We start from the raw sequence: 21,814 nt of genomic DNA, 5'->3' as shown, positions 1-21,814 counted from the left end.
GAGATCGGGCACATCAAGTGGTTTGGACACAGGCCTCTTTACCATCTCCGCAATCCAAATGAAGTTGATATGAAGAGATATTTTCCACTCATAAATAACGTTCTAAATTGGCTTGGAAGGATGTAAATAATATTGGTATAGGCTCATGTACGGCACAACCACATGAGAAAAGCCACCGCTCCTCACGAGTCAGAGCTAATCCACAATCTGTACAGATAACAATGTCTTTGGCATAAATTTGATAACAAAACATTAAAAACAAGAGTTGGCCATGTGTGGCCAACAACGCAACATTAAACAGGCAAATGTTTGTGGGAATCGAAAATAATAATTAAAAAAATGCACTGTTGAATCGTCACCAAACTACATGGAAACACAATTTGGGTAACTTGACGGGCCTGTTCAAAAAAAAAAAAGGAGGGGGGAGACGGACGGAAACAGGGGCCATAAAAAGGAGTTTCAAAATAACGCGCGTGTTCATTTCCAGCGTTCTCCCTTCAGATTTTAACGTTCCTTCGTGGGACGCGTGTGTGCGTAAGCATGCAAAGGCGTATGTCATCTATGGTCGCTTACCGCTCTGCGCTCGGGGTAGACTCCGGCACGGAGGAAAGAGGCCTTCCAGCTGTCCACCTCCTCTTGGCCTTCGCAAGCCAGCTCCAGCTGCCGATAATCCTTGTACACATTCCTAAGCACGACACAAAACGGAGCAACGCGCACGCACGCAGGAGAGAGCTCAGAGCGGACGATGCGCACGGGCGGAGTGCTCTGCATATTCAGTTCTGCCGAGCGTTGTCGTGCACACCACACAACAAAAAAAACGAAAGGAAGAAAAGTTAGTTGTCATTATTGTAACTATAATGGGCCACTTTCTCAGCCGCCATTTGTCTCACATGAGCTCCCCTGACACTGTACAGCAGAAGGCCAAGCATAAATAAAAGTCATAAAATATATACGACGGCAACGTTTGAGGCAGGGGATACCAAAGCCACGATTCCCAATGGTGCGCTCACATTTTGGGGCAGGCAGCAGGAGGCTGCTGCGAAGGTCCCTCCCGGGTTGGGTTCAAACTCTGGCTGTGGGGGAGCCACACTGCTGTTGCAATAGTGTATAACTGGTAACAGTCGAATTCGATGTTAACTTGGACTCGTTTCCACAAGACGTTCTCACGGATGAAGACGAGCGACCGCTGGTTAATTGCGACGAATGGTTCCGAGGTAAAGGAGGAAAGTTACTATATAGCAACGCTATTTTTAACAAGCTCGTTTATCCCCAACAAGGCATAGATTGCAGGTCACCACAGTCAAAAAAAAATAACTCAGATGGGACATATGTCATCTTCAATTGAGATCCAGGACCGCAAAATCCACCTTTGTTTGTATAATACGGCATAACATCACATACCCGTGCTGGCGTCTTCGCCCGCACCCATTGCTCGGCGCAACTGTAACCTCTGTTGACGTTCACAAATCCGACCCTTTTCGCATTCAGCAACGTGTTCTTAAAACCTCGTCTGCATTTGCACTTCCGCAAGCAGAGCGAAGCAATTTTCGCACATATTGAGCGGTTGCACGTATTTTTACCAGTGACCTATTTGCGCATGGTGTGTAAAACATCATTTTCCAGAGATAACCACACATCCGCGTCTTTGCCACAGGTCTCCGGTGAGTTGGAATCTGCCACGTTGAACTGTTTAGCGTATCGTGCGTACAAAATGCTTTTAAAATGGGAGGGAGTTGTCTCTTAGGACAACATCATCGTCTGACCTCTGCTCCGTGTTGAAGATGGCAAATATGTGCTTGCTGGACATGAACCCGCCCTTCTCCATGTCTCTCAGCTGCAGGTTGTCCAGCGGAAGCATGTACTTCTTTTCTTTCTCCTGTGAAACGTACAGCGCATGCCCCAAACAGCGTTAATCAAAGCACACACATGACCTAATGTTATTCTTACCAGTAACTGGGGTCTCTTTGTGCTCAAACGACGTTGGGGTAATGACAGGTCTCATTAACAAAGGGCAGGGGAGGGGAGAGTTGGGAGGGCAGTGAGGGAACCACAACGCAAGGACGTATCGTGGAGTGCTCAACAATAATTATAACATGAACAGACGTGGAGTACAGTGAAACAATTTTTTTTTTTCAAAATGCACAGCGTAAAAATATGTAATGGTCAGAAAATAACCGTTATGCACGAACAGAGGTACACAGTGTGTGGTGGCTGTTAAGTTTTACCATAGGGAGCCAAAGAAAAACCCAGCTACAATTACCACGATTCTAAAAGTCAAGACGCAATTAGTCGATTTCTTTTTGGTGAGGAGGGGAAGGCCGGGAACGCTTAAAAAAAAAACGTGAGCGGTTTGAAATGTATATGCTGCGTCAAAAAAATAGATATTCCCGGAGGGCAAGAAATGCCTTTGCCGTGTCCAAGACAAGAGTGGACGGTTATTGTTTAATAAACAAGCACAAAGAGTGAACCACCAGCGGACAACAAATCCAAGCAAGCGGCTATGGGTCCCAGGCTGCCGTAGAGCTGCATTATCCAAACAGTTTGTAACGGCAACATTTTCCATCTGGTTCTGACTCGCCGTTGGGTCGCCTGCCAGCAGCCTACGCTTTCCGGTCTACGTCTGAAAGTCTGTCTTTTTACTCAGTCTTTCTGTACAGTATGCATATAGGTAATGAAATTCACCGGTTGCTAGTTTCATTTTTCCCCCCCTCCCGCTTGCAGGCTCTCCTGCGAGACCCCAGCAGAATTCCTGCATTAATTGGAACTGTATAAACCCTTTGTTAAATTGCGATGATTAACACAAACCTATTCAAATATATAGCCTTCGCTTGGCCAGAAACAGCACGATGGAACGCTCAACAGACTTTAAAAACAAGGTGATCAGGTATCCTTAAACCACGCCTGTAACTGTCAGCAATTGTTTGGGCAATGGTGGAAATTTACATTTTTATAAATCTGAGAATTAAGTTGCAAGCAGCCAAAGCTTAACTCTTAAAAAACCTTTGATTTTTTTTTTAAACCGCATTACATTTATAACTGAAAAGAACATTGCTCCTGAGAGCACGGAGAGACACTTAGAGAATCTAAGATTTGCCATGGGTTTTAAAAAGCTCAAGAACTAGAGCCTCAAAAAAGTACGTGTTACCCGTGGCACTCTGGGGCGGACAGCAAGAGCGCATGCGCTCGTTTCAAACCAAAAGTAGAGAGAAACTTGGCCTTGATGATGCCAGCATGTCGTACCCTCTTTTTTTTTCTCTCTCTCTCTTCTTATGCACATTTAGTATCTGACACTTTTTTCCATATCTGCCTGGAATTCCTCCTGGTCTGGCTCTCTTCCGGTGGCTAGAAGCCAAGAATCCTTGCCCACATTTCCTGTTTATCTCCACCACCCTCAGACTATCTTCGACAATTTTTTTACTCAATGATGGGGAGTCTAGATGGAAACGTTATTCACAAATATATTTTTTGTCACCGACAAATGTACGGGTGGGCGTTTGTTAATCCACTACGAGATGAAAGCCTGCCTAACACTATGTTGGTCATGGGGATGTTTTCAACATACTTCACCCCCTCTGGTCAGTGCAGGTTGGTTAAGGGGGAACGCACACAACTAGTTTGTTTATCACTCCCCACTGGCATCAGTCGTGGCCGGGAATCACATTCAGGTTGCCAGGTTCATAGGGCAGTGCATTAACAACTGCTCCAATGCTACGGACCCATTTATACATAAACCATGAAAGAGTAAGTAGATACTTGACATTAACATTTAATGAAGTTAACATGCTCATAAAGAATTATACTAGCCGAAAAAAGAATGAGGATATGTATTCGAACACGGCAACAATTGAATTATCCAATTGCAGGTAATAAACAAAATGTTATGATTGCTCTCAGTGTTATCAATTCCAGTATGGCTGCTGCAGCTATTACTGATGAGGGACAAACGAAGTAATGGTCAAGGTGCAGCCCTGGAATTACTTGTTCACACCACTGCTGGCAGAAAGGACTCTCACTAGAAGCGCAAGACAGTCCTTCTACAGTATATTTTGGCCTACTCTTCCGCGCCAGCCAGAAATATTGGAAGTGGTGGGTGTGGATGCGCACCACACGCGGGCGAACCTGCCGACCGACTCAATGCGGCACAGCCATTTATACTGCTGTGTGGACAGAGACGGGGGAAGGGGGGGGGGGCACGGGCGGACTAGGATTTGCTAAAAACTTGCCAGTTGGTCCAGCTGCCGCGCCACGAGATCGAATTGAACCCGTGACCTCTGAATTGTAAGCCAAGTATGCCAACCGTTACACCAATGGCAGCATGTAATCAACCAAGCTTATGGACACAAACAACGTTAATGAAACGCATTCCTCCACACTGCGCGTTTCCCCCACACGGAACCTGCACCGAGTGGACTTCTGCAGTTTCTGCAACGATCGCTTTCCCCCTTTCCTCTCATGTGACGGGGGCAAGAAGCCAACAAGTTATGTATCACTTCCTGCGAGTCTGTTTTTCTCTCAGTCTGGCTCTTTCTCCACATGTGACTTCAAATGGGATGCATACACAAACCAGGGAGCCAAATAAAAATATATTTTAGACAGCCTGCGAGGGCAATGCTCAAACATCATAACAAAACAAAGCCAAGGTAATGGCATTAAAAGTTCCAAACTACAACGCTAGCGCTGAAACGCAAACTTTTTCATGTCCGAGACGCGCCACGACCGTAACTCTACACTCACAAGAGCCGTTAGAAAAACATTCTTCTCATAAGAACTCCAGTGTTATCAAAGCCCCTTTTTCTCAGTTATAATCACACAAAATATACTATTGCCATATGATGCATCTTATTGAATCATTTCACTGCAGTGTTAGATTGTTTATAAATGCACCTTAAGTAGTGAGGGAAAAAAAAGTATTTGATACCCTGCTGATTTTGGACGTTTGCCCACTGACAAAGAAATGATCAGTCTATAAGTTTAATGGTAGGTTTATTTGAACAGTGAGAGACAGAAAAACAAGAAAATTCAGAAAAACGCATGTCGAAAATGTTATAAATTGATTTGCATTTTAATGAGGGAAATAAGTATTTGACCCCCTCTCAATCAGAAAGATTTCTGGCTGCCAGGTGTCTTTTATACAGGTAAGGAGCTGAGATTAGGAGCACACTCCTAGGGAGTGCTCCTAATCTCAGCTTGTTACCTGTCTAAAAGATACCTGTCCACAGAAGCCATCAATCAATCAGATTCCAAACTCTCCACCATGGCCAAGACCAAAGAGCTCTCCAAGGATGTCAGGGACAAGATTGTAGACCTACATAAGGCTGGAATGGGCTACAAGACCATTGCCAAGCAGCTTGGTGAGAAGGTGACAACAGTTGGTGCGATTATTCGCAAATGGAAGAAACACAAAAGAACTGTCAATCTCCCTCGGCCTGAGGCTCCATGCAAGATCTCACCTCGTGGAGTTGCAATGATCATGAGAACGGTGAGGAATCAGCCCAGAACTACACGGGAGGATCTTGTCAATGATCTCAGAAACGTCTGACCTCTGTGATTGCCAACAAGGGTTTTGCCACCAAGTACTAAGTCATGTTTTGCAGAGGGGTCAAATACTTATTTCACTCATTAAAATGCAAATCAATTTATAACATTTTTGACATGCGTTTTTCTGGATTATTTTGTTGTTATTCTGTCTCTCAACGTTCAAATAAACCTACCATTAAAATTATAGACTAATAATTTCTTTGTCAGTGGGCAAATGTACAAAATCAGCAGGGGATCAAATACTTTTTTCCCTCACTGTAGCTTTCAGACCAACTGCACACTCAAGGTGGCAGCACATGCCACGTAGGCACAGCATTTGTTACATTCATATTCTAAAACAAAATTTTATTTTTAATCGCATGCTGTGCCATTATAAATTGTACCAATGTGATGTGGATCACGTAACTGCGTGCTGGTAACCGAGGGTGTTAATCATTCAAACCTCCCTGGCGATTCCATTAAATGTCGCGATTCGATTCTAGAATCAATTACTTTTTTGTCTTTGTTTTAACACTGGTTTAATGTAGCAGCCTCCAGCAGCTGCAGGGCTCATGGGAACCCATTACATACAACGTATATTTAAAAAAAAATCACAACTGAAGACCCCCCCACAATCCACGTCTCACTGTGGGGGATGTCTGACCCTTCTTCACTGCGCTGGGCTCTGCTGGGGTGCGAAGGGGCACCCAGGACGGGTTTGGACAACGCTCACCAGTGACGACGTTAGCCGTGGCCGCTAAAGCTAAGTCGGGTCACAGGGTTCATGGTGCGTGCTAACCACAGCGCCACCGCTCCACCCACGCGACGTACAAAACCCAAAATAATCACGCGATTTCGGCACGTGTATCGTGTAAGCTTAAGAATCAATGCACCAGTACAACCCTACACTGCTCGCAGTGCCCATGATACCCCTACAAATGTGCACATGAACAGAGCGCACCGGTAGTGGTAAACATGATCTAAAAAACATCGCCTCAATTTTTTGTACTCGAAGCAAATTAATTGTAAGATTTTTTTTTATTATGTGCATAGTCTTAAGAATAGATAAAAGTAGGTGATTGAGACTAATGACAGAGTGGCAGGCCAATAAGAGAATACGACCAAGAGGACGTTCACCATGGAGACGGAGCGATGAAATGATCTCATGCAATGGAGCCGGATGGATCGTTGCCTTGCAAGAATGTAAAAGATGGCAACGGCTTGGGAAGGGGCCTTCATCCAGCGGTGAATAGATCGGGGTTGATTAAAGTAGTAGTAATAATGAATCCGAGCGTTATATTGCCATTCTAAAACCTTTCCGAGTGCCAGTAATGGGTCAAAAAACGTTTTAAGTTCGACTAGTAACATTGAAATAATAATTTCTCAGCCTACGGCGGGGGGGGGGGGGCAGGCAGTCCTGTGCCCCTGCCTGTCCACTAAGAAGGAACCTATAGGAAACATAAACTTGAAGTAAAAAAAAATCCTCTGGCTCAATTAGGTTATCTTGTAAACACAACCCCGCTCAGTTTGAGCAACTCGTACTGATAAAAAGCTAAAGCACAATCACTCAAATAATGGGGCCGACTTTTCCCCCTAATTCTTTACCAACATCTCTGCTCATTCCAACTACTGCTGTTGGGTTGCAACACACTCTTGCGTCTTATGAAAGCGCTAAATACGGGGAATATATATAATCATAGCAAATAAATACTGGCGACACATTTAATAACGTAATAAAATGGGGTGTAGGATGGGGGAAGGCGCAGGTTTCGAAATCGCCCGTTAATGTTCTCTTGTGCCAACAGGCATGCTCATAAGCACCAGCTGAGCATAGGATACATTTACGTACGGCATAACTCTCCAAAGCTTGACTTTTTCTGACACATTTTCCACATTTATTTTTAGAGTGTTTGCCCACGGCAGTTCTAAAGGATGGGGAGACATTACAGAATTCCATCTTTCCATATGGGCGTTACCCTCAGATTTAAATCTTTACTTTACATATAAGGCACTGTCAAAATTTACAAAAAAAATCTATAGCAGGCCACTTATTTTGTACTATATCTTACCGCTAAGCAGCAGGCCACAAGAAAAGCCTCCGCAAGAATCCAGAGTTCAAGACAAGAAACTCGGGACATCTGGAAACCATTACTTGAAAACCTCCTGCCAAGCTCAGCGGTGGCTTGGGCTTGCGAGTTGGGGGGTTTGGTGAGTGGGGGGGGTGGTGAGGGGGTGCTGGAGGCCTTCAGTTTACTTCCCTCGTCCCCAGAGATGCTCGAATTGGGGTGGGGGATCATTTGGAGCCTGTACGTCTTACTATTGGTCATACCGGCGCTGACACATTTCCTGTAAACTGTGAGCAGTTTAACCCATTTTTAATGTAGACGCTGTGGATTTACCGAGAGGGAAAAGGACACGCATGCAAAATGGAAGGAAAAAGTTTGAAAGCGGTCGACGAGGTTAATGTTTGTCTCCGCGCGTCGGGCTAAACATTTTATTTTTCAAGGGTCAGGATTCCATAGGCACGATTTTGCGGGTGCGTGTGTAACATATGGTGGCTCACAAGCACATGTGTGCGATTCTGCGAGATGCAGAGCCAAAGTTAATCTGTAAATGTATTAATTAAATTTGTCTAAATAAAAATAGGCGTAAATACGAAATTAAATAATTGACTCAAATCCTGGCTTCCTGCACTGTATGCAGGACGAGCATTCCGGAGTAATATACCTTTTTAAAAGGAATTTTAGGAAACTCGAGTACGTCCTGCTAACATATGGAAATAATGGAAAAGCGCAGGGAGGGGAGGTGGGGGGGGGAAATAAGGGGTTAACCACAAAACAGCATGAACCAATCAGCTGGGCCGTGCCACGTCGTCGCTGCACATCTGCGACTTCACTCGGAGAGCCGTTGGCCATGAGACTTTCCCTCACTCCATCTTAAGACGGACCACCAGCAACCCCGGGTGGCTCGCGAGGAGGAGGAGGAGGAGACGGGAGCGCACGCTGCCCCTGTTTGCGCGGCCCGGTCGGGAACCCGGGTGCCTCGCGCTCGGGCAGCAGCGAGTGCTCCTTTTGGGCGCTCTTCCCCCAGGTTGGTTGCGCCGAAGGCAGCTCGCATTTTAGCCTCTGCTTCTTTTGTTGCGCTCACGCTGTTTTCGGTCGTTGGCGCTGCACTTTAAAAGAGATTCACGACGTCTGCTTTCGGCTTGCAGTCGACGCGAGGACGGGTTTAGTGAACTCTGCATCGTACGGGTATTGAGCGCTAAATATGCTGCACAATTTACGGAGCTCCGAATGAATTCTAGCCTTTGCGTTTTGTTCAATTTTGTTTTTTCTTGCGGGTTATTTTCTCATCTTCTTACAGCAGACGCAATGACATTCTGCTTGGTGGCGGTGGAAAAACTATAACGAATTGAAGAGGGCACCAGCGATGAAGACAAGATGAAGAATTGCCGTTCCGTCTCCCCAGTGTTCAGACTACCTGTTCAGGAGGTTAATGTTGTACAGTAGTCTGCACATTGGTTAGACTGAGCACGGCCATTCATCTCAAAAACTATGACTCTGTTGTAAGGTAGATCACTTCACGGATTAGTTTTGTTGTACGATTCCATTGCTCTTTTTCAGTAGATATGCAACGTCGCAATAATTTACGTCTTTTTGCAGTCTCGTTGTTAGTAAATGTGAAAATATTTTCGATTCTTTGTTCATGTAGTGAAATCGGCAAAATAAAACCTAGTTAATAACTCAAGTCTGAAAAGTTTATTGTTTTTTTTTTACAACTAAAACGTAATGAGGTGTGATTTTACATAACTGCTGAAAAATTACAAACGATTTTTATTTAGTTGATAACCAAACAAAACTTTTTAACGTTTGCAAAATGTAACTTTGCTCCGATGACGCAAAGAAGAATGGGCAAAGGGGTATTTCTGTTTTTTTTTTTTATCACAACAACGCAAAAACCATAAAAGGGAGACGTTGATTTTTTTTTTCTCTCTCAAGTTGCTTTTTCTGAGAGAGGCTGTGGTGGGGGTTAAGGAAACGCACACTCCCAGCCGAACCCTGACCCCCATGGGGCTTCCCCAACGAAGACCTCCAAACCCAACGCCTGCAGTGTTCTCCTCCACAGCTCATCAACAATGTAGCTCCCCAGTGGGTGCACAAGCCAATTACGAGACCACATATGCTATTTATGAGATAGCTCCACTCTCAAAACGGCTAGTTACTTACTCGCACTCGGGGATGCTTTACGAGTCGCTAAAACAATTAAATGCGTCCACTCAAATTGTGCTTTTTATGCGTTGTGACAAAATAAAATATGTTTTGAAAATGCCTTACGAAATATGTGATTTTGTTTTTACTTGTTTTCGCAGTATTCATTTTTCGAGATGTACTACTTGGTATACACGCACATTTTCTGATGTTATAAAGTAACGCAAAAAAAGGGAAAGTTTTAAGTGTATTAATTTGTGGGGGGAAAAAATGTCATGAAAAAGCTACGTAACTTAAGAAGAACAAAGGAAATAACATTAGACAGCTTGGACCGCATGTTTGAAGAAGGAGGGAGCAGATGTTTAACTTCTGCAGCGATCCTTTACTGCCATAGTTATATATGGGCTTTGTGGATTATTAACTTTCACAGATTCTCAAGACAAAATGTAAATAAGAGGCATTGGTCTCTACAATGGCTATAAATATGGAATATCTCTCAATCGCTGCAGCTCACTGTAAAAAAATCAACCTAAATCATGGAAGAAGGAGGAGGGGGGGGGGATAAAATGCGCCATTCTCAGAAGAGTGAGCAGTTTGCTTTTCTTTCTGCTGAACAATTTCCTGTCTTTCCCCCCCCTCCTCTCCCTTTCCTCTCTGCCTCTCTGGCTGGTTCCTCGTGAGGCCTCCGTGCGGGGTGCACTTGGGCTGAACCTCACCACAAATATAGTGCCGTTTATACATTCCTTTCTTCTCACCATGTAACAAAGCACAATTTGTGTGACTTTCAGTGGAAAGATCACAATTTAAAGCGCACACTCACCAAAATAAACTGTGCAGAGTCTTCGCGATGGAAAAATCATTGTCTGGTTAACTGCTGATGACCCACCAAAGGTGATGGGAGGTTTTTCTTATTTTGTGCTTTTACAATCCAAAATGACAAACTGGTTTAAATGAAAGGGTTTATCATTAAAAAAATATCAGGTTTTATAGGAGAGAATTTAAAAAAGATTAAAACAAAGCAGCTGAAATGTATCTGAACGTGCAGACTTGGGATATCAAACCACAAGGGTGAGGTCAGTAATCATTGCGACAACAGGTAAGGAGAGATACAGTACTATAAAACAAAAGAATTACAGCCCACTGTAATCATTTGAATTAAATTCACGCAACAATATTCTTGAGATAACCTAAATATACCCTTGCTATAGCGGCATACATTATGAACACCGTCAATTTTAGTCATCCAATAATCCAGGAGCCACCACGCCGCTTCTCATCTGGCGAGGGCGAAATAGAGCAAGTGATTTCACCACACATCACGCCTGGCCGTGCACTGATAAACGGTAAGCGCGCACTCAGGAAATTGTCATTGTACCCCAGGGTGCATGATTTGAAAGGCACGGGGACAAAGGAACACCTCCGCAATGGCCAAATTTAAATGACCTTTGTGGTGCAGTCCAACCACGTGATTTGTTAACTGGTGACAAATCAAAGCAAGCGAGCATCTTCAGCCTGCGTGAATCATGAGATAACCATAATTAAGAGGTCAATTATGGTTACAAAACATTCACAAAGGAGTCATGGATGGAAGACTGCACAGCTTGGAGAAAAAAAAACCCTGAAATGTGGCCAAAGTAACGTATTGTGATAAGCTGTAATATATACACTGTTGTTAATTCTCTCCATTGGTTCCAGGTATTCTGGCTATACAAACTTCCTGTCTCAAAATGCTCTCAAACGGTAATGGCAACAGATCTGTGACACATACTCCAGACAAAAAAAACACATTTTACAATTTAACCCAATACAGCGGCAGCACCAACACTAAAATGAATCAACAATTCCACCATTTGTACACACGTTAAATGTTTGCATTTTAGCACGGCCCACACAGCAAATGCTTGTATTTTTTCCACCCCATGCGGGTACTTGAGAAACCTTCATGATGTGCACAGCCAACATGCTGTGGGGATATACAAACACGGGTGAATGCAACCAAGACTAAAATATATAGAGGGTTTGGCATGTGCACACACGCACACGCACAAGCACGACAACACACGAGTAGGTACGGCGGACGTACCTCCTCGTCCTTGTACCAGGAGAGGCTTTCGGCGGTCAGCACAAACCAGTACTCCTTCGAGCCACCTTTCATGATGCCAATGTTGTTAATTGTGAGCCAGCCCTTTCTGATCACCTACAAAAGGTTTGCAGGTAAGGGATAAGGAGTGTGGGCAAGGAAGGTACAATGGAAAGCATGGCACAACGGTGGTGATGAGTTCCAAAACGATAATCAGCGACATACACAAATCATGGTGACGTCTGCAGGCAGGGCTGCTCAAGAGGTACCTGAAGGCCCAGGGTGGGCATGGAGGCCCTAGACAGAATTCCACGAAGGGCGCCCTTGTTTATGAGCAACAAAAAAAACATTAGGTTGTTGCGGGGCCCTATTTTGCGAGAGCAAATTTCCGGCCACCCCCACCACCACCCTGTCACCAATCTGGGCGGCCCTGACTCCAGGTCCTCCGAGTGACAGCTGTATTTGTATTGTACAGCGATGGGGCATGTCACTCAGAAATACCTTCTTTTAGTAAAACAAAACATTATTTTAACAGCCACGTTTCAATGCAACAAAAATTAGTGATAATTCACTGAGAAAAACATGTAGAACTTGGCAAGTGTTTGATTGTTATGAATTGATGTAAAATGCAGTGGTATAAAATGTCTAGTAAACATTAGCATCTGCTAGTACAATAAGGGCAATTGCTTCAATAAGTTGCTTTGGATCATTTATCAAGTGCTGTTGTTTTCTCAAATTACCAAACATTTACGTTTAATAATGGCCACTTCCTATGCACTACCTAACAAAGAACACGACAATCACGGAATGCACATTTTAAAAAAAACAGTAATGTCGGCAACATAAGCAAACGCCACTGTGCTACATCTGACAATGATCCACGTAGATTTTAATATCATGAAACTATGTTAACTGAAGACTGAACACACATGTGGAAGCCTTTCTACAACACACAATGCTGAAAACATAACACACACACAATGTCCAAAAAAAGAATGCGGCTCGAATAAAGGTGAACTCAAAACGTGACATATATACTCTCTCCTAAGTGTACCCTATTTCAATCGTCATTTATTTATTCATTCATTTGCTTTCACTTTCAGAGTTTGTGATGCCAAGATTATTTGACCGTTTAACTTGTCAGGGTGTGAGGGATGGCAGGGGAATTGGTGGGGGGAGGGGGGGATTGGGGCAGTGTTTGGAATTTTCCATTCCAAAAACAAAATAAAACTTGACCAATCTTACCACTTGCCCCTTCAGGTCATGTGTCCAGTGTTAGCTGGGGACTTTGTTAAGCATGTCTGCTTACTTGCAGATGTTAAACGTTCGACAAAAAAACACTCTCCATAAGCGTGACCACTGTGCCCTGCTGCCGAGGCATGGATGAAATCACTGCCCAATCCTGTCCGTGTAAAAGAGGCACAAGTGGTGATGTCGAGTTGACCTGTAATCACATATGTAGTTCTTACACACCCCATCTCCAAGGACCTTTGATTAGAGGTGAGAGAAGGGTGGTGGATGAAAATAAAATATATATTTTTTAAACGTTCATTTTCTCAATGGAGAATGCCTATTAGATAATGAAAACCCCAAGTCTTAATTTGGTTTAGTAAAAAATATATACCTTTGGACAAGACAATGATGTATTGTCTACAATTTGTGATGAAGCAGGCTAACGTTTTTATGGTTAGTCTTGTAAGGGCATGCAAAATGAACTTTAATATACTCAAAGCCTTTTGGTTAGTTTGTTAACGAAAAGCCACTTTTTCAATGGAGGCTGGTTAGTTTCTCATTAATAGGCAATAAGACATTTTAAGGCATGAAGTAGGCAGGAGCCATTATAGCCATTTGTACGTCAAAATATTAGAACAATTGTGGGCTTGCGCTGGTTGTTAGAGGGCAGGGAGACAGCCACAGGGCTTTGATACAGCTGTGGTACGCAGGGGGGGGGGAGAGAACTGCAATTCGGTCGCCTCTGAGCCTAAATTGGTCCTCTTTATACACTTTCTATAAACGTGGCTTCATCGATCAATGCTCAATCATCCTGGAATCAGCTGTAGCAAAGACGGGAGCCGCTGCGCATAGACTCGGGCTAAACGCAAGTTAATAGCGAGGGGGCAGACATTTACAGGCTTTACTTAGCTCATACAATTTGCTCTGGAAGAGAGGGGCGGGCACCCTGCAGCTGGAAAAAGTACAACACGAAAACTGATCATGCCCATTGAGCCCAAGTGACCTCATTGCATTATGTAAGGCGTAAGGGGGGAGAGCACACAAAAGGCTTAAGTCAGTTCATTTTTTTGAAGGATTTGCCTGATTAGAGCAGTCAATTTTAGCTGTTTCAAATTACATGCAGTCACAAGAATGAGATAACTAAAGAAAAAAAAACGGCAGGCAACATAATTCTTACTACAACAAATTGAAAACGTAGATATTGTTTACGTATGCACATGAATATACATCTGTATTTTATGTATGTAGACTGCATCTACAACTACTGAAAAAGCAAAACCTAAATTACAAAAAAAAGTTGTGTGCGTAGAATACATGAAAACATTAACTATTCTACAATTTTGCCAACTGAAAAAAGCAAATACATATCAATTATATTTCTATACTGTTTGGACGGTGCTTATGCATTTGTATATTTGGCCAAATTGACGTCTAACAATGTACACACGCTCCATTGCCTTATGGCTTATGACAATATAACACTGATCAAAAAGTCAAACGTTTTCAGTTTTACTTAATGTATTCTATTAATATATTTATTGAAAACTTATTAAATAAAACAATTACCCTGTTGAATGATCCCTTTAAATATAACTAAAAAAATATCAACAATTATCGTCAGCCGAAATTATAATTACAATGCGATGGCAATGAAATTATGGCGGAGACAATGACTATTATAAGTGGGGCCCAGATCGGTCTGACAGACCAATCACAAGCAAGCCAGGTTTTGTTTTCTTAGAGCACCAACAATAAAATGTGGCCAGGTAGATTGAATGTTCATTTTTTTATGGTGTGCATTCGTCACACGTCCAACCTAGCCACTTCCATAGACAGCTGGGCTAATGTACATGCATTAATGTTGAACTTAAGATCAGTGTTGGCAATGGAAGCACTGTCACCTTGAAATGAAAGGACCTACAGAGAAGCATGCCTTTTAGCGTTAAGTACTCACCATTATTTCATCCTGACAGCACCATGCACACAGCAAGAATGTAGGTTGATAGCAACCATTGCAAACAACAAAAAATAAGATGAGCAAATTAACAAAAGAATTTTGACCACAGGAAAGAGTTTGGCAAACACGGCAAAATCATGCAGTTATGGGTTCCTTAATCAGCAATGCGATGACCTTTGTGGGGATTTTCTCAACCCCAGTGACCAGAGGTGAAGTGAGCCTTTGTAAAGTGGCTGGGAACACCACGTGTCACTTTGAAGAAATGCCCACGTGTAAACAATGGAGCACCCTGTACAAAAAACATGTTATACTCGTTTTGGCCACAGTGTGGCAGTGTGGCATCTGGTAAAGTCTCACAAGTTGCTTATTGTTTTTTTTATTTTACCTGCTGTACACCAGTCAATTACCTGATTGCCAGGTGCCTTCTTCTTAGCAACGGGCTGGCTGGTTCGCTGCTGGGCACTGGAGCATAAAAATGGCACCATCAGACAAGAAAATATATCACACAAAACATGCAACATAATTTTATTTTATTCCTATGTGACTTTACCGAAAGAACCACTGAGTGTGCAATAGAATAATACAACCTCAACGCAGCTGCAGCTCTAAATGTAGTTAAGTCCATCCATTTAAAATGAGACAAATTGTCCATGTTTTACATTAATAACAAGCAACAGTTAAGAGGTCAGCTGCGATCAAATGTGTCACCGGTTAAATGAAAAATTGTAGGTGTCCATTGCATCTTCACTGTCATGTTGCACCGACTTAAGTCATACACAAAAGCAATATTTAAAAAAAATAATGTTTGTCCCAATTGTGGCATAGGTATCTCTTATCATGAAACAAAGCAATCATTGTGAACTCTCACTGAGCCGTACATTACCACATATTCGAGTGCAACTTTCAGCAGAAAACGACAGAACTACTTGAGGTCCCTGAAAGTATCCGGTTGATCCACATACTCACATGGCCTGCTACAAATACATTCTCAGTACACGGTGATAATAGATATTTTTTTATTGGGGCTGGAATTTTGCCACACTAAGTGACGAGTTATTTTGTACAGTCATTGGCTGAGACCAACTCGCTACACTTGAGAACATACTTTAATAATTTGCATTCGAGCCCAGGACCTCAGCAGGAAAAGACTATTACCACCCGGCCACCTTCTCCTCACACATCACTCTTGGAGATGAACGCAATGAGTCTGGTGCCTGAGACAGTGACCAAGGACACTGAAAGGATGTTCTCACTCACTTGGAAAATCCAATGAAATCCTCATGGTTGGTGTTCATGTACGCCAGTTGGATGTCAATTAGAAGCAACACCTGGTTGGGGAAAAATAAATATAATTTGTATGTACGCTGAATTAATTTTGCACTATACGTAGCCAACCATGCTAATCGGAGGTGGGGGGGGGGGGGAAGTACAACAAACTATACACAAACAGCAGTTGTGAAGAAATGAGTTTACAATCTAGATTTAAGTGCATAGCTCCAGTGGCTTCCTAATATCGGTAGGAAGAGCATTCCAGACGGCCACAGAAGCGCATCTGAAGGCGCGCGATGCAGTTACCATCTTTGTTCGATAGCTTGGCAAAAGTCGCTGCGAGGAATACATTAGTGGATTGACAAAAGGGCTGTATGAAACTTTTTTTCTAGTATAATTCACATGTTATTTGATAACAGGACACAGGCCTTACCATCATAGCTATTATGGTACAAGTCGCTTGTTAAAGATGATTGTCGGTGGCTGGCGAGTCTTACAATGCTCACATTTCAACGTTAATTATAAAAGCACCCATCCTTGTGCCCGACAGTATTTTAGGCACACTTAAGCACCCTATATACCAGAGTGGAAAAGAAATAACTGCTACTTCGATCAAGAAGATAGAATAACCACGAGCCCACAACATTGCGTGTCTTGGTGTAAATAGTGTACGTAACTTTCTTTCCATTTTGACATGGAATGAGAATGAAGGCATCTACTAGACCCCAATGTTGAATAAAGTCAGCGATATGAGACATGACATAATTTCTATAAAGTCAAAATTGCTTGCCTTTCTTACAATTTAACTTGAAACAATGCTACTTCGTTGGACCAAATATAAAATAAAAACCATTCTACTTACAATTATCATGTTCCATTTTTTTGCGATTTCAATTCTACGGCAATAAGTGCACGAGCTTTCTAAAACAATGATCACTGTCCCATGCTCATTCGAGCAAAAGTCAAGTACACTAGTGCACGCGGTTTACAAATAATAGTGGATGAATTTTGGCCCACGTCTTCAACGTTACAACAAGCAGTACAGGGCCTGTACTAGAGTTACCTGGTCCTTGGTGCGTCCCTCCCGTTCGCGGATGTACGTAGTCACTATCCGGTCTGTGTCGTCACGCAGCCTGGGGTAACTGCCCAACTGCGTGGGCAGCACAGAAAGGGGGGGAGAGACACTGCAGTACAAGGTCGAGCAGTACAAATCTGCAGTATGTTTCAAATGTTAAAAAGTGTCCGTTCACAACTGCGCTCAAGTGGTGCCAGAATATTAAGTAGGCATGTAATGACTCAACTGCCCAGCCAAAGCAGTTGAATGAACCTGTCACAATCAAACAGTGATTCAATTTAAAGATCAATTTGTGTGAATTATGCCACCTTAATTTTGCAGGTTTTTTTTGTGTCCTGTTTCATTTGTAAGTGTTGTAACCCACACCCCCACGCCCTAGCAAAAATGTAACACCAGCATAGCGTTTGTATGAATTGTAAATAATCAATTGTGCATGGATGTATGGTGAACAGTGAATCTTTACACGCCTACACAAAATATTCTAGCCATTTTATATTACCAAAGATAGATTTTATAATAGATTACTGTTTGAAGCTTTATGCCAACCAACTATGCCATCAGATAGCGTTTGTGCCATTTCCCATGCATGGGTTATACAAAAAATAGGCAAACACAAGCAGTTTTAGTTCCATGCATGAGATCTGAATAAATTAGTCACTCGGCAATGAGAAACAAAGAGCAGAGGACAAAGCAATCGTGAAGACTCAACAGGTGATCACTCGAAGGAATATACCATATTTTACGCATCAGCACAGCCGAAAAAATGTAACAAATATGATCTTAGATTAAATTTAAAAGTCCGATAAAAGTTTTCGAAGACTAATTTAGATGACTATTGCCCTCCGTTAACATATCTTGAGGCAGAAAAAAAGTCTTTCGATGAATAATTATGCAAACGTTAAAAACCAATTGGAAGAACAAAAAACTAAAAGGCTCAAACCAAAAAAACATAACCGTGAGGAAAAACAGCTTCAATTGAACACTTATGAGAGCAAGAGAGAGAGGTGGACTTCAAGTGGCAGATTATAGAGAGAGTGGGGGGGGTTGTGTTTCACGGTCAAACCACAGTAGCTCCCAATGGGCACTGCGAGTTACCTTTTCGCTGCACTTTCTGATCACATTGGTGAGTTCACCCACCACCAAGTCTACACATTTCAGGCAGGGTTCCTTCAGCTTTTGGATCTGCTTTTTCACTATGGCTTCAAAGGCAAGGTCAGGGGTGAAAAGTCCCGTTCTATAGCACAGCATGGGTTTGGGGGGGGGGGAGGTAATGTGCAGGCAGAAATTCGAAAAGAGATGCAAGGTAGCGGTGGGGGCAAGGAAATGTGAGGGGGCAAGCAGTGGTGGAGCAAAAGGATGTAAGGTAGAGAAATATTTGTGCATTGAAGGCATGGCATGTTAAATAGGTGACGTAGATTTTTATTGTATGAAGAAAAGAAAAATAAGAGACAAGGTTGGGAGGGGGGTTAAAAAGAAGCATTGCAATGGTAAAGGCAAAAAAGAGTTGAAAGATAGCTTAATATAATTTGAGGTTACGGGGCAGGGGTGGGATGGGGAAGTGGGGAGAGATCGATACCAGGTGTTAGTCAACACTTATTTTTGTTCAAACGAGCAATGCTCCATTCAATTGGTTAAGGTACATTGAAAGTGCTAACTCAGCAATATGACCTGCAAGAACACTGGCATGTTATCAAACACCATTGACAGGCGGCCGGTGGCTTTTGCCGGCCATAAATAAATGTCAATGACGGCGCAGTGCATTTGCTCTCCGGTGAGTTTTCAGGTTGCACCCGCATATTGTTTGGCGTGTGCGGATTTTTGACTCCACGTGCTGGGAGCAATTGCGTTCTCGACGAACAAGTTGCCAGCGCGTGGGAGTGAAACGTCAGACACCGCGCCGAACAACATGCTAATACAACCCAAAAATACATCGAAAACCTCCACAGTTGGATGCAGTGCATTGCTTAGCTATATGAAAGAATGTCAATTCGTACAGCACATTTACATGCCATCACCACGGAGTGTTCTTTACGGCCACATGTCCCGAGAGGCACGTTAGTACACAATGCACAGCATACATTCTCCTTTTCCACGATGCACCTGCAGAAACATGCCAACTCATGCACAGAGATACAATATTATACGCTGGCTACTCCTCACGCTTTCAGTCTAGAGCTGGCTCACAGCATTATGTACATTGCATGTACTGTGACTCGAAGAAAAATCTAATTTTGGTGTGTTTTTTTTACTTCTCAAGATTACAAAAGGCGATTTCACAGCATGAGCCCCAATGTTGCTTTTACGCAAACGGTGGCACAGCTTGCACTACTCTGTACTGAAAGCCAGGACATCTCAGGATTACAACATCGCTAAGAGGTACGAGATCAATTGCCGGTACTAAATACCTTTTCGGAACACTGTCTAACAGTCTCTATCAACTGGCCAATAACCATGTCGACACATTTCAGGCACGGCTCTTTCAGCTTGACGATGAGCTTTTTTACAATGGTTTCGAATGCCAGGTCGGGCGTGAAGATGCCCGTTCTACAAGACAAAACACAAAACACAGCAGGAAGAGGGCACAAGAACTCAATGCCACACAAACCAATCTTATGGGGTCCCAACTGGGTTTCTCATAGCAACTGCAGTACCAACCAGGCATGAAGGCTTGGACAAAAGCCTGACCACATCCATATGTCAAAAATGCATGCCGTATCTATACAGCGTCTGGATAATGCGGTTGTATTTAGACGCTACATAAATCCAAATTGTACTGTTGTCTTATCTAGGGTCTGGTATTATTATCGTACTGAGCTCATATCTCCTCACCGATCACTGCATCTCTTGAGCTATAACAATCAAGAAAAGTAAACGGTTCTTGTATTTAAGAAGTCTAACGAAATAGGATTTTAATTAATAACTTACTTCGTTCTAATATTTGTATATTTTATTGAATAGTCTATAATCAGCATTATCAAGCATAGATAATCTACTGCTGCAGTGTATCTCTATCAATATGAAGCACGTGGTATCATTCACTACGTTTTGTAGGAGAGGTAATTATTATAATGGACTGTACACTATATGCTAAGCAACTGAAATCCAATTAATTATAACCATTCCATCAACCGTCACCAAATTACTTTAGTGAAAAGCTTCCACACCCTAAGCTGGAGCGATCTGCTCCCAAAACGTCAACATGAAAAACGTGGTATGCCCCCCCCCCCCCGTTTGCCTCATGAACACAAAACAATGGTCACCTCCAACACAGAGGAAATTAAAAAAGTATATAAAATGTACACGCTATACCAAAAATAGAGATCTCTTCCGGGTTGCGTGCTTGGTCCAGTTAATAAAATGACGCACGCAAATATATATATTTTTTTTTAATGCACACGATGAGACCCCACACAGGATGCAAGATGAAATAACATTGCTCTGAATAACATCATCACTTGCCTGATGCCGTTTATGTTACGGATGGCATAGCTGATCTCTCTGCGCAACTCCTTTTCATCAAACTCCATCTAGAGAAAGCAAAACAATGATCGATGTAAACATGTTTTTTACAAGCAGGCAGATTGTCATTTTAGTGGAACTTATGACACAATCATCGCTTTGTAAGAAGGCAAACACCCACAGCTATAATGTATGAAAAATTATAGGTTTCTATCTTTTCTCGCAATAAAACAGTTGTAAAGATGTTCAACACCAGATACCTTTTGCAAGGAGTCAAGTCTGCATTAACCACACTCACTTTTGGTGACCATGCAAACAAATATGCTCCAATAATATTTCCATCGTCTTTGAAACTGATTGGCCTACACCAGAGACGTCCTTCTTTATGGCCTAGTCTCACCACCAGTGTCAGACCAGAGAACGCCAAAAGACGACCAGTACAAATACAATGCACGTATCAAGAGCATTTTAGAACTCGGGGTGACGATGCATATATTATCACAGCATGTTTGTTTGCATGCTCACCACAAGTACTGTGTGGTTAATGCAGACTTGATTCCTCGCAAAAAATGTATCTATTTGGTGTTTGAACATCTTTCCACCTGTTTTATTGCCAAAAAGTGTAACACCTATTCATATTTTTCATACTTTGCTATAGGCAAAAAGGTCCCATGATATAGCTATAATGTACACTGTTTTGGATATACATACTGCATCTATGCATCTTAAGTCTATATATACTGACACCGGTGAAATAATATAAATGCACCTTCTGTTCTGTCATCATGAACTAAAAAATGCAAAAATGCCACAGTTTGAACGAAGACACTCGACAGACATGTCAGATAAACGTTTAACTCGTCAATAGATGCCCGTTTTGTAATCTCGTAGAAAACCAAAACTTACCGATGACAAATCATGTGTTTCTCAGTGAGTGAGAATATTGCAAACACTGGGTTAGAATCCATAAGAGGTTTTTTTTTGGGTTAGATCGCGTAAATATATAAATGTTGTTC

At 42.5% G+C, this 21,814-nt stretch overlaps 1 protein-coding gene and 1 long non-coding RNA gene across 32 annotated transcripts in view; one reads left to right on the top strand and one right to left on the bottom strand.

Moving 5' to 3' along the window:
- LOC116944896 (dynamin-1-like) overlaps positions 1 to 21,814 on the bottom strand; it is a 60,047-nt gene that overhangs the window by 19,748 nt on the left and 18,485 nt on the right. For 9 of the 31 annotated variants that reach the window (XM_032958757.2, XM_032958762.2, XM_032958759.2 and 6 more), the window contains exons 9-18: positions 20,799 to 20,866; positions 18,435 to 18,573; positions 17,328 to 17,414; positions 16,253 to 16,323; positions 15,403 to 15,457; positions 14,993 to 15,004; positions 13,955 to 13,990; positions 11,809 to 11,922; positions 1,764 to 1,876; positions 574 to 685 (exon numbers count right to left, since the gene is read on the bottom strand). In XM_032958757.2, the coding sequence (XP_032814648.1) occupies positions 574 to 685; positions 1,764 to 1,876; positions 11,809 to 11,922; positions 13,955 to 13,990; positions 14,993 to 15,004; positions 15,403 to 15,457; positions 16,253 to 16,323; positions 17,328 to 17,414; positions 18,435 to 18,573; positions 20,799 to 20,866 (807 nt within the window). Of the gene's footprint in view, positions 1 to 573; positions 686 to 1,763; positions 1,877 to 11,808; positions 11,923 to 13,954; positions 13,991 to 14,992; positions 15,005 to 15,402; positions 15,458 to 16,252; positions 16,324 to 17,327; positions 17,415 to 18,434; positions 18,574 to 19,744; positions 19,884 to 20,798; positions 20,867 to 21,814 lie in introns of all 31 variants that reach the window. The other 22 variants (XM_032958764.2, XM_032958769.2, XM_032958782.2 and 19 more) reach the window with 5 other exon arrangements.
- LOC116944899 (uncharacterized) lies at positions 8,340 to 9,846 on the top strand. The gene is made up of 2 exons (XR_004403175.2): positions 8,340 to 8,607; positions 8,881 to 9,846. It is a non-coding gene; the product is annotated as an uncharacterized LOC116944899 (long non-coding RNA).

This window comes from Petromyzon marinus, chromosome 22 (assembly GCF_048934315.1).
Source record: "Petromyzon marinus isolate PM22_M1 ecotype Great Lakes invasive population chromosome 22, UKy_Petmar_22M1.pri1.0, whole genome shotgun sequence".
NCBI lineage: Eukaryota > Metazoa > Chordata > Hyperoartia > Petromyzontiformes > Petromyzontidae > Petromyzon > Petromyzon marinus.
Note: the sequence above shows the minus strand (reverse complement) of the source record. Positions and strands in the feature narration are given on the sequence as shown.